Here is a 12,095-nt window from a genome sequence, read left to right on the forward strand (position 1 = left end):
GCATTGTTGTGTTCCATGAGGCATACATTATTGGTCAGCCCTGCCTCTCTTTGTATAAACCTGGGCATGCTCAAGATGTCATTTACAGTATTAGGCTTCCCCTTAGTTAGTTGTGTACTGGTATTGTGCACTCAGTTAAGCACACCTTTGTTGTTAAAAACAAAAGAATGACGCTAAAATAAATCATGTCCAATCTTTTTTCTCTTTTAATGAAAAAAAACTTTCAGTAGCTTAGCTGCATTAGTGTGCAATGGTGTGCTACATCTTGATATAGAAATATTTACCCACTCTTCCTTGCAGAAACAATCCAGATCTTAAAACTGTGAGGACATATCCTGTCCACAACCTGTTTCAGGCCACCCATACATTTTTATTTGCATTTAGGTCTGGCATCTGGCTCTGTCAAATCTCTGATTTTCTTTCGGGATGTTTCTTTGTTGATTTAGTATGCTTTGGGTGATTGTTGTGATGAGATTCTGTGACATACAAAGTCCTTTAAATCTTCAACTAACGATCAGATAATCTGCAACAGCCTTCAAGAACTTTGCTTCCCAAAACACACTATAGCTGCAAGCAGGCTTCCCAGAGACTATTGTACATTTCCCAGCAACAGCGTTCACATCAACCTGATTACTAATTGCCCAGTACTGTTCACTAATCACACCCACACCAGTAACAAAACACTTATTATGAGATATATATATAGTATATAGAAGCATCAGTTGTACTTGTCCTTTGCAAAGTAAAGCTCAAACTTCCGCTCTACTCGCTATTTCTGTCTGTCCCTGGATTTAGATTCTTGGATTTGCTTCGTTGTTTGCACCTTGTTTGAACTTTGCATGTTTTTGGGTTACAGCTATGGAATTTACTTTGGATCATTCATCCAGCTTGTTTTCATTAAACTGCTCCCTGCATTTGAATCTGTCTCGACTCACCTGCTGTGACATGTACTATGCTAGCAGATAGTAAGTTTTCCACTAAACTGACTGTTTTAAAAAAATTAAATAATTATTATGATAAAAGCTTCAGTTCTGACTGTAGAAAACCAGCCCTAAGAACGCTGCCACCTGCTGCACTATGGGCATGGTGTTATTTTGGCATTGCACAACAATACCTTTTGGAATTAGGGGATTATTATGGTCTCGTCTCATATTTTGCTCAATGGCTTGAAGTGATTCAGTTGGCTCTGGATGTTTATACTGGATGTTTTTGTTTATCGGTATCTTCTAGGTGCTTTGTAGACTCTTTGTGGACCATAGCTTTTGTATATGAAACCAAAAAGGGGCAAATAAAATGCTACAAAAACAGTTGATCTTAATTTGGGGTTACTTTTGAATATAAAACTGAACACAAGGTTACTGAAACACTTTTTATTTTCTATTTTGTGCCTGTGTCTATTATACATTCAAATTTTTGTCCTTGGCTTAGAAAAGAGTCCTCAGCTTTTAGAAACCATCCACCACAAGGGTTTTAATGTGTTGTGCATTCTGAGATGCCTCTGCTCACTACAGGTTAAAAAAGTCCTTATATGAGACAATATAGTCCACAAACCTTCAGTTCAGAGTATCTTTTAGCATTAACTCTGTGTAAACACTGAAGACTGTAAGGAGCTGCAAGGAAATTCCAGGAGATTAGCAACTTCTAAAATATTGGTACCAGCCATCAAAAACATTTTCTCAGGTAGTATAACTATATTGTTTAATTAAGCCGAGTTAAGAGTTCTGTAGTAGTAGCAGTAGTGTAAGTGTTAAAATGTATGAGAATTGAATTTAAGGAATGTTATAAATTCAGGAGAGAATTTATCTTGTATTTTAAAGTTATTGTATTTTGAAAATAATGTATTTCTGGATGTACAGAAATATTTCTGGGTTCAGAAAAAAATAAAAGTTTGAGAAAGAAGAGCTCGTCGGTGTCCGTGAAAGTTATCAGAGAACTAATCTTGCTTAAATATCCATGCAAAACTCTTAAAATAGTAGTAGCTGATTTGTTATAGTTAATATAGTATATTTTAAAAATAGGTTTTTCATTTAAGAGAGGAAACAAAATGCTAGATTTCACAGTTACAAAATAATCATTAGTTGTGGACCTACATTTCACAGGACTCAGAATTGACTTTGTCCCAATGTTTCTATGTGGGAAGGTCACTAGACATTTTGAATCTGTTATTCTTACTTGAATTACATACAAATTATTATTTTTAAGTAGCTAATTAAGTAGCTTCTACCTACTTTGCCATGACTCATTGTTTGTCATTCAGCTAGACTGTCTAGTGACACAACAATGATCTGTATCCTTGTATATATATATATATATATATATATATATATATATATATATATATATATATATATATATATATATATATATATATATATATATATATATACAGTGAAGAAAATAAGTATTTGAACACCCTGCTATTTTGCAAGTTCTCCCACTTAGAAATCATGGAGGGGTCTGAAATTGTCATCGTAGGTGCATGTCCACTGTGAGAGACATAATCTAAAAAAAAAATCCAGAAATCACAATATATGATTTTTAAACTATTTATTTGTATGATACAGCTGCAAATAAGTATTTGAACACCTGTCTATCAGCTAGAATTCTGACCCTCAAAGACCTGTTAGTCTGCCTTTAAAATGTCCACCTCCACTACATTTATTATCCTAAATTAGATGCACCTGTTTGAGGTCGTTAGCTGCATAAAGACACCTGTCCACCCCATACAATCAGTAAGACTCCAACTACTAACATGGCCAAGACCAAAGAGCTGTCCAAAGACACTAGAGACAAAATTGTACACCTCCACAAGGCTGGAAAGGGCTACGGGGAAATTGCCAAGCAGCTTGGTGAAAAAAGGTCCACTGTTGGAGCAATCATTAGAAAATGAAAGAAGCTAAACATGACTGTCAATCTCCCTCGGACTGGGGCTCCATGCAAGATCTCACCTCGTGGGGTCTCAATGATCCTAAGGAAGGTGAGAAATCAGCCCAGAACTACACGGGAGGAGCTGGTCAATGACCTGAAAAGAGCTGGGACCACCGTTTCCAAGGTTACTGTTGGTAATACACTAAGACATCATGGTTTGAAATCATGCATGGCACGGAAGGTTCCCCTGCTTAAACCAGCACATGTCCAGGCACGTCTTAAGTTTGCCAATGACCATTTGGATGATCCAGAGGAGTCATGGGAGAAAGTCATTTGGTCAGATGAGACCAAAATAGAACTTTTGGGTCATAATTCCACTAAACGTGTTTGGAGGAAAAAAGATTGATGAGTACCATCCCAAGAACACCATCCCTACTGTGAAGCATGGGGGTGGTAGCATCATGCTTTGGGGGTGTTTTTCTGCACATGGGACAGGGCGACTGCACTGTATTAAGTAGAGGATGACCGGGGCCATGTATTGCGAGATTTTGGGGAACAACCTCCTTCCCTCAGTTAGAGCATTGAAGGTGGGTTGAGGCTGGGTCTTCCAACATGACAATGACCCAAAGCACACAGCCAGGATAACCAAGGAGTGGCTCTGTAAGAAGCATATCAAGGTTCTGTCGTGGCCTAGCCAGTCTCCAGACGTAAACCCAATAGAGAATCTTTGGAGGGAGCTCAAACTCCGTGTTTCTCAGCGACAGGCCAGAAACCTGACTGATCTAGAGAAGATCTGTGTGGAGGAGTGGGCCAAAATCCCTCCTGCAGTGTGTGCAAACCTGGTGAAAAACTACAGGAAACGTTTGACCTCTGTAATTGCAAACAAAGGCTACTGTACCAAATATTAACATTGACTTCTTAGGTGTTCAAATACTTATTTGCAGCTGTATCATACAAATAAATAGTTAAAAAATCATACATTGTGATTTCTGGATTTTTTTTTTTAGATTATGTCTCTCACAGTGGACATGCACCTACGATGACAATTTCAGACCCCTCCATGATTTCTAAGTGGGAGAACTTGCAAAATAGCAGGGTGTTCAAATACTTATTTTCCTCACTGTACACACCCATTTTTTTCTTGGGAGTGCATTGGTACATATTTACATAAGTTTATTTATTTAACCTTAACAGCTGGGGATAAGCAATGGAGTTCTGGAAAAAAAGTAGTTTCGATAAGATTACTCCTTAAGTATTATAAGAATCTTATTATAATATTATTGTGATTATTAAAGAATACACTTTTTAACTAGTTTTTTTTAATCCAGGGGCATGCAGTCCACAGTGTATACTGCAATGCAGGCAAAAATATTGACTGATAAAATGAATACAATAATGTTTGTTTCGGTTTCCTCCTGGTTCTCCAATCTTCCTGCATGCATTACAGCGGGTGGATTGTCTATTCCAAATTGCTCCTAGGTGTGAGTCAGTGTGTGAATGGAACCCTGCCATAAGCTGGTTTACATTTAGAGTAGCTTGCAACCAGTGCTCCACTGTGGAACCCATTGCTTGTGCCAGAGCTCGAAAACGACAATCAATATCTCTAAGGGAGATGTTTATAACAGGTCTTATTTAATTTAATCTAAGAACTATTTAAATATCCTACATTTTCAGTATGTTTTTGCTTCTTGATTGTTTTTTCTACATCTTCAATAAACTCTACAGTAAAACTATCAAATGATGAAACAGCCATCTGCTGCTTATTTAAATACTACAACGTATAGAAAAACTAATTCTCTACAAATAATTTTTCTCTGTTTAATTTGTAATTGTTTTTTTAACATTATTATTTATTTTAAAAAGTATTTCGGTACATTATTTCCCTTTACATTGCCTAGAAAAGCAGACACTCACAAGATGTGAAATACCTTAAGCACAGTAAAATACTACCCCCATCTGTTGGAAAGTCTGTGCTCTGCAAAAAAAACTCACAAAAGTATGCTTAATAAAAAACTAATATTCCATGATAAGACTACCTGTCAAGGTATTTCAGAATGTAATGCAGTCCAGTGTTTACTGCATTATACAGACCTCTTTGTTCTGTAAGCACACTGAAAAAGGTTCAGCACAGGTCCAGTGATGTCCTTCAGATGGCCAAAACCAGCTGATGGTGTAGCATTTAAAGCAGAAGGATACTTCACACTGCTCCAATGATCTACTGAACATATGCATCAAAAAAGGGGGTCAGCAGAGACTTGCATTTGGTCAGCAAAGACCAAAACACAGTCTGGGCCTGGAGTGTTTCTTGTCTTTTGTTTCTTGAAGACAGCTGATTAGCAGGAGGGGGAGGAGGGGGTGCTGTATATGTTGATTGGTAAGGACCCATTTCAGCTTTAATGATCTCGGGTCAAGCAAATGTTAAATGTAAATTTAAGATTTCCCTTCACTGGAACTAAGTGACCCAAACTTGTTCCAGTTTAAAAAAAGCCTCTTGCACAAAGCGAGCTCCAAGGAGACATGGTTTGCTCATGTTAAGTTGGAAGACCTCCACTGGCCTGCACTGAGCCCTGAACTAAACCCCTCTAAACACAACCTCACTAATGCTCTTGTGGCTGAATAGCTACAAATCCCCAAAGCCATGCTGCAAAATCCAGTAAAAAGCTTTTGCAGAAGAGCCAAAGTTATTATTATAGCAAAGGGAGATCTGGAATGGAATGAAAAAACACTTATGCTCTTTTTTTAAACTTGTGGATGTTTCCATGTTTGTTGTTTCATCTATCTGGCTGTTTATCTAGTAGCTGAAGATTAATGTTCCATATTCTACTTTCCAGCACCTCCAGATGGCCATCCACGCTTTACAAGATGAGCTCTGTTCTCACAAAGACTTGAATGACCTCCTGCAGCAAGAGAACAGTACAGGCTCATTAGCTTCACTTTCGGACCATTTCCCTTACCTGGAGCCCACAGAGAACAACTTTCATTATCTCCAGGCTGAGCATGAGCAGAAAACCAAGGAACTTTTCCTCCTTAGGAAAACTGTAGAGGAAATGGACCAGCGCATTAAAAAACAGAAACATACACTGAACACCCGAGATGAATCCATCAAAAAGCTGCTGGAGATGCTTCAGGAAAAGGGTCTTACCAGGTCTGGGCTGCCTGATGATGAGGGACTGAAGTTATGTCGTGCTGAGGACATGCTGGGCCATCTGGGGAACATTCTAGAGCAAAAAGAGAAGGAAAACAAACATCTAAAAGAGGTGAGTCATGTGTGGAAAAAATATTCAGATTGTTACAAAATATTCTAATTTGAAGCATTTGTTACTACTCAGTAATACTTCAATGTACCCAATCCAACCGATCAGTTAAATATCAAACCGTTGATTGATTGGAATAGGAATGATGGGAGAAGGGATAACTTCAGTGCTGTGCAGAAATTGTATTATGAATAATGTTTGTTACAAAGCCAAGAAATATTAATGGCCTAAACAGAAGGGGCAAAAAAGATCAGCATCAAGATGTGCCGAGCTGATAAGACATGCAGCCGATTACTTATGCAAGGCACTGCGCTGGTTTAGTGGTGAGAAAGTGAAGATGTCACTTGTGATAGCACAATCTTATAGTCTTCTGTGATCTCACGAACATATTCTTCGAATTTCTGACAGGATCTTGGATAAAGTGATTAAGAGGATACAAATAACCTTACTGTCAAGAGGAGGTTTATTTTTACCCTGTAAATCTTCTCAGCCTGTAGTGTCTTGCCTTTGTAAGGAGGTCTGGGACATGTATAAGTGAAACTGTGTGTGCCAGTACGAGCTGTTACTGATTTCTTACAAGTGCCACCTCAGGTGCAAGAACTGTTTAACATATATTTCGGGAAGTGCCATCTCAGAGCCTAGCATTAACCCAAATTACAATGTTTGTGTTGCTTATCTGGAGCGCGAATGCATGTAAGTTAACAGTTACATGCGCTTGCTGTTTAACTGAGTTTTTATCCACTTTCACAGGGAATATAAGTTTGTGATTAATGCTGCAAAAAACTTCATTAATTCTTGATAAGGATTAGTGAAATGGTGTTTCTTTATGTTTTTGGGCCTCTGTGAGAAGTGTCAATTGTGAAGGATTGAGAAGTGGTAGCTCAAGATGTTGGACTTCTGATCAGAATGTCATGAGTTTAAATCCTTATTACTCAGAGACTACTACTGGGCCCTTGAACAAGGCCCTTATTTCTCAACTACTTAAATAACTGTAAGTCGCTCTAAATAATGGCATCTACCAAATGCTATAAATATAAATCCTGCCTGCCTGCCTGCCTACCTACCTACCTACCTACCTACCTACCTACCTACCTACCTACCTACCTACCTACCTACCGATACCTACCTACCTACCTACCTACCTACCTACCTACCCATACCTACCTACCTACCTACCTACCTACCTACCTACCTACCTACCTACCTACCTACCTACCTACCTACCTACCTACCTACCCACTTATCTACCTTAGCACCACTGCTGCTACGTGAATTTGACGTTTTACAAAACTGCAGAGAATGAGGCGTGTCCTGAGAGTCACATAGAATATAGATTGACGTGGCAGAGGTAGAGCTGCATCTTCCTAGAGACAAAACAGGAAAGGAATGCCTGGTATTTGCACCTACCTACCTACCTACCTACCTACCTACCTACCTACCTACCTACCTACCTACCTACCTACCTACCTACCTACCTACCTATACCTACTTACCTACCAGCAATTGTAGTTATTTAAAGTTACACGATGGAATTTGGCACTCTCTGGTGGGCTAATACTACTGGAAGCAAGTTTGGAAGGAGTTTTCCTAGCATGCATTTGTGCTGCGCTCTACTGCAACTGTTAATTTAAAATGTTTTGAATGTATTGACTAAACAACCCATAACTCAAAAAACCACAACAAAGGACAAAATTATTAGAATACTGCATACTCCAAAACTGTATGCATTTTCATGTTTGTGTTTGCCATAAACACAAATCTAAAATGATTCCATATACCTCATTACTATTTATGCAGTCACAGTGAAAATCATGGAAGGACACATTGACAACAAACAGCTGATTGCAATCAAGAGCACTAGTTGCGGGTTTGGTCTAACTGTGGTTCTACCAAGTTTATGAATTTCTTGAAAGTTTTAAAGGCATTGTCATTGATGTTTGTGTGTTTGTTGTGGCCGCCTTGGCAGACATTTAATGTGGCAATTAATGAGAGAACATTCGAGAGCAGTAATTACATCTTTGATACGCCTTTCCCTCCAACCCCTTTCCACAATGTCTGCTCTCTTTTTGAATACAAAATTGGCTTTGTTAAATTTTAAAATAACCAGATTATGTAGAATAATTAACAGTGTAACTGGGTAACAGTATGCTATAATTATTGCTGTGTTTTAGATCTTAAGAAAAGAATCCAACCATAAACTCTTTAAATGTGTGTTTTCTGAAATATGTGCAAGCTGGTGCTAATTTGTCAGTAAATTGGGGTATTTTTGCTTTTCCTATTAGCGGTAAGAATTTATTGGTGGTGTGCCGCAGGGACGTCATTGTGAGACATAGCACAGTCCCAGTGCTGTTTAAAAAAAGAAAAAACAAATGAAGGAATTTCAAAATATAAGGAACCGTTTTCACTGTGCCCATAAACAAAAGAGCATGTTCCAAAAAACATGTATGAGAGTGTCTAGATGATATGGCACAAGAGCTGGACAGACTTGAGAGGTGCTGTATCATGCTCTTAAGTAATAAAGCAAGGGCCAAATCCAAATGATGCTGCTATCAGTGGACAACATTATATTTAAATGAATGTAAAAAATAGACCAGCATAACTGAAAAAAAAAAAAAGTCTAAAAGATGAATATATCTTGACAGTCACTGAATGCCACTTGCTGATTATAAAGATTTATCTGCAAGTTATTCAAGGTGGATTTTTTTCTTTAATATGTCTAGTTAGAGCTGTTGCTTAGTAACTGTCTGCTGATGGCCTTGTTCAAATAGATATCTGTCTGTTATCAAAACCATGACTTATAATACAAGTTTGTGAGAAAAGGCATTTGGATGACTCTAATATTTAAAAACATAGTACAATTAATATGATACCTGTTTCTGCCTCTAATTACATGTAGCACATTTGTGTGTAAAATGAATAGATGCATTACTGGATACGTAGGTGAATTATTAACTGGCCAAATTGAGATTATGTCTAAAAATGTATTTTATGTGTGGTGCTAAATATTTGTAGTTCTGAATGGATTCCACTATTAATAATAGAGATCTTCATATATTGACCACTGTGTGGCAGCATTTGATCAATTTTGGGTCAAAGCGCCTTTTTCCTCATTTTTTGTGCATCAAGCAACTACAGGTAGTCATCGACTTACAACCTATGCAACATACGACCATTCGACTTTACGCGATCGTAATTACGCATTCCACAATCGCTAGCCGCGGCGTACGTTATTTTTTTTTACCAGCTTCCGGCAGTGCGTACCAGTTTCCGGCGTCATTTCACAGTACTGTACATATAGCCTACTCTACTTACGACCAAATCGTGTTACGACCGTTATTTGTCGGTTCCAATTGTGGTCGTAAGTCGACGACTACCTGTCAGATATTTTCAATAAAATAGCTGTATTATTGGTACTGCCATTTTGCAATGATATTAGATATTATTATTTTGTCTTTTTTATTTATTTATTTATTTTTTTTTTATTACCAGTTTTAGCAATATCTACAAGCATTCCTGAACCATGATGCAATAGAGATCAGAAGATATTTGTATGCCAAAAATTATGATAAAATATTGAGTCTAAAAAAAATCTTAATTTCACTGGAAAACACAGCTTCAAAGTTTGGTGCAGTGTTCTGCTTTGAACTTTAAATTCCTCTCTTCGTTGCTCCTCTGCCCTTGACTGCTGATATCCTGCTTTCAGCACATCTTTTCATGCACCAATCAACATCTGAAGAACGAAGTATATTTGCACAACAAATCCCAGAGCAACCTGTTCCAGAAGGAGTGTTGCACTGATCTGGATACAGTGACCCAACCCAAGCCTTAAGTTGAACTCCCATGTCGAAAAACACCAAAAGTAGTTTTGGATCAGTAGCAAAGTGGGATTTCTGTCAACAATTCCCATATCCACTGGCCTTTCCCTTGGGTATGTATGTATGTTTTCTTTTTTCTTTCATGAGTGTGAAGGCAGGCATGATATGTTTGTTTCACACACACTCACACACTTACCCACACATATAGACTAAAGTGGTTAAAGTGGATCCAGGAGCTGAGTGACTTTAGCCTGCTGTAGAATTTTGGTGGACTGTAGAAAAACACTTTTCAACACGCTTGTCTGAGCGTGTGCAAAAAGGGCCTGAGAAAGGTAGAGGCATGCAAAGAGAGCACAAGTGTGTCTGGAAAATGTTTTGGAGCGAAGACTGAGAGATGTGTTACTGGCAGACGTCTGTTGCTTTCATTGTAATGACGAATGATTTGAAATACAGCAGAATTATTTCTACAAAATGTTCTAATTAGTAGACCTGTAGTATATAAGCATCTGCATGCTGTGTGAAATCTGTTGTAAATGTAGAATGCTTGAGAGTGTATATAGATATAGGAATGAAAATAACAGTATTCACGATGTCGGAGATTTGGGTTACTATTTACATTGTATCCAAAAAACATAGTGTAGCTAATGCTATTATTACAACACAAAGCAGGTGTATTTCAGACAAAAATGACCTTCTAGTAAGGCCCAAAATGCACTCATGGGTACATGACTTATTCAAATTTTTTGTTCTTATAAAAGTTAGTGGCTTGCGAATATGTAAATTGCTAAATTAATGTATTTTTTTATGAAAACATATCCACAAGTTCACCACAACATAACCTAAAAAAAAAAAAATGCAACAAATATAAAACCCTATGACAAATTAAAAGAAACACATCAAACTTAATTAGAAATTTTAATTAGAGGTCCTAATTGCATATAAAATGGTGTTTCTGAATGTCGACAACACACATCAGCCTAAGATACCATTGCAAATAGTGGGTTAATTAATGTATACAGTAGCGGTACATATGAAATCATCTAATGCTTTTATTTATGTAATAGTCATGCACCATATGCAATCAGGAATACGCATATAATGTTTAGTGACTTACCATTTCCATTTTGAGTTAATATTTGAATCGTGTTTTGAATTTTTATTAATGTGTTTGCACTTCTTTCAAACTTCATGTTTTTTTGTATCTCACTTTACCTCTCAGGATGTAGAGTACTGCTTTTTCTCAAGTGATCTCCCTTTTTTTTTTTTTTGCTGCTTGTGTTTTTCCGGGGTTGTAGTCTTTTTTGGTTTGGAAAGTCTCACAGTGCTGGCAGCAAAGCTGATACACAGTGCAGAGGTAAATGTCTCATTAAATAAAAGCTCTCTTTGGGGCTTGCCTGAGCCTTGTTTTTCTCGGGTATAACCTTGATGTTCTTGGGAGAAGTGTGGTTTTCATTTTGGACTGAATTTTCAGTTCCGCTTCAACATGCTCAAATGAAGGAAATGTGGGAACATCGAACATGTCAGCCAAGCTGGCTATTAGTGTGTCTTATTCTTTTATCAAGTCCAATCTGTTCACAGTTCTCTTTTTTTTTTCTGAAGTTTGTTCCCCTACACTGGGATACTTTTACTCAACTCATGCCTGCATTGAGAGGTGGAACATTTACCATTTCATTCTTACTAACCGAATTCCAGGAAAAATTATTAATCTGTTACACAAGCTGAGAGGCAGCATGTGTGAAAGATTGTAGGAGGGCTTGTGATCGCAGTGTGTGTGTGTGTGTGGTGTGTGTGTGTGTGTGCGTGTGTGTGTGTGTGTGTGTGTGTGTGTATTTTGTATTAAAAAAAACGTGGATCAGCACATTAACTTTGTACCTGCTTTCAATGCCTGCAGTTGAAAGCAAAAATCATTTTCTCTTCTCTTCTCTTCTCTTCTCTTCTCTTCTCTTCTCTTCTCTTCTCTTCTCTTCTCTTCTCTTCTCTTCTCTTCTCTTCTCTGCTTTGCTCTGCTCTGCTCTGCTCTCAGAGATTAACAGTAAGATTTATATTGGAATAATTGGAATAATTTTTAGACAGATTTCTTAAAAAAAAAAAAAAAAAAAGGAATTAAGGAATAATCCACTAATAAAGTTTTTCTGTGAATGTATAATTAAATAGTAAA

General features: G+C 37.5%; 1 protein-coding gene across 10 annotated transcripts in view; it reads left to right on the plus strand.

The window, feature by feature from the left end:
* LOC310733293 (ERC protein 2) overlaps positions 1 to 12,095 on the plus strand; it is a 223,756-nt gene that overhangs the window by 7,758 nt on the left and 203,903 nt on the right. For all 10 annotated transcript variants that reach the window (XM_083554436.1, XM_083554438.1, XM_083554440.1 and 7 more), the window contains exon 3: positions 5,700 to 6,125. In XM_083554436.1, the coding sequence (XP_083410562.1) occupies positions 5,700 to 6,125 (426 nt within the window). The remainder of the gene's footprint in view (positions 1 to 5,699; positions 6,126 to 12,095) is intronic.

Source organism: Silurus aristotelis (assembly GCF_946808225.1).
Source record: "Silurus aristotelis genome assembly, chromosome: 11".
Taxonomy (NCBI): Eukaryota; Metazoa; Chordata; class Actinopteri; order Siluriformes; family Siluridae; genus Silurus; species Silurus aristotelis.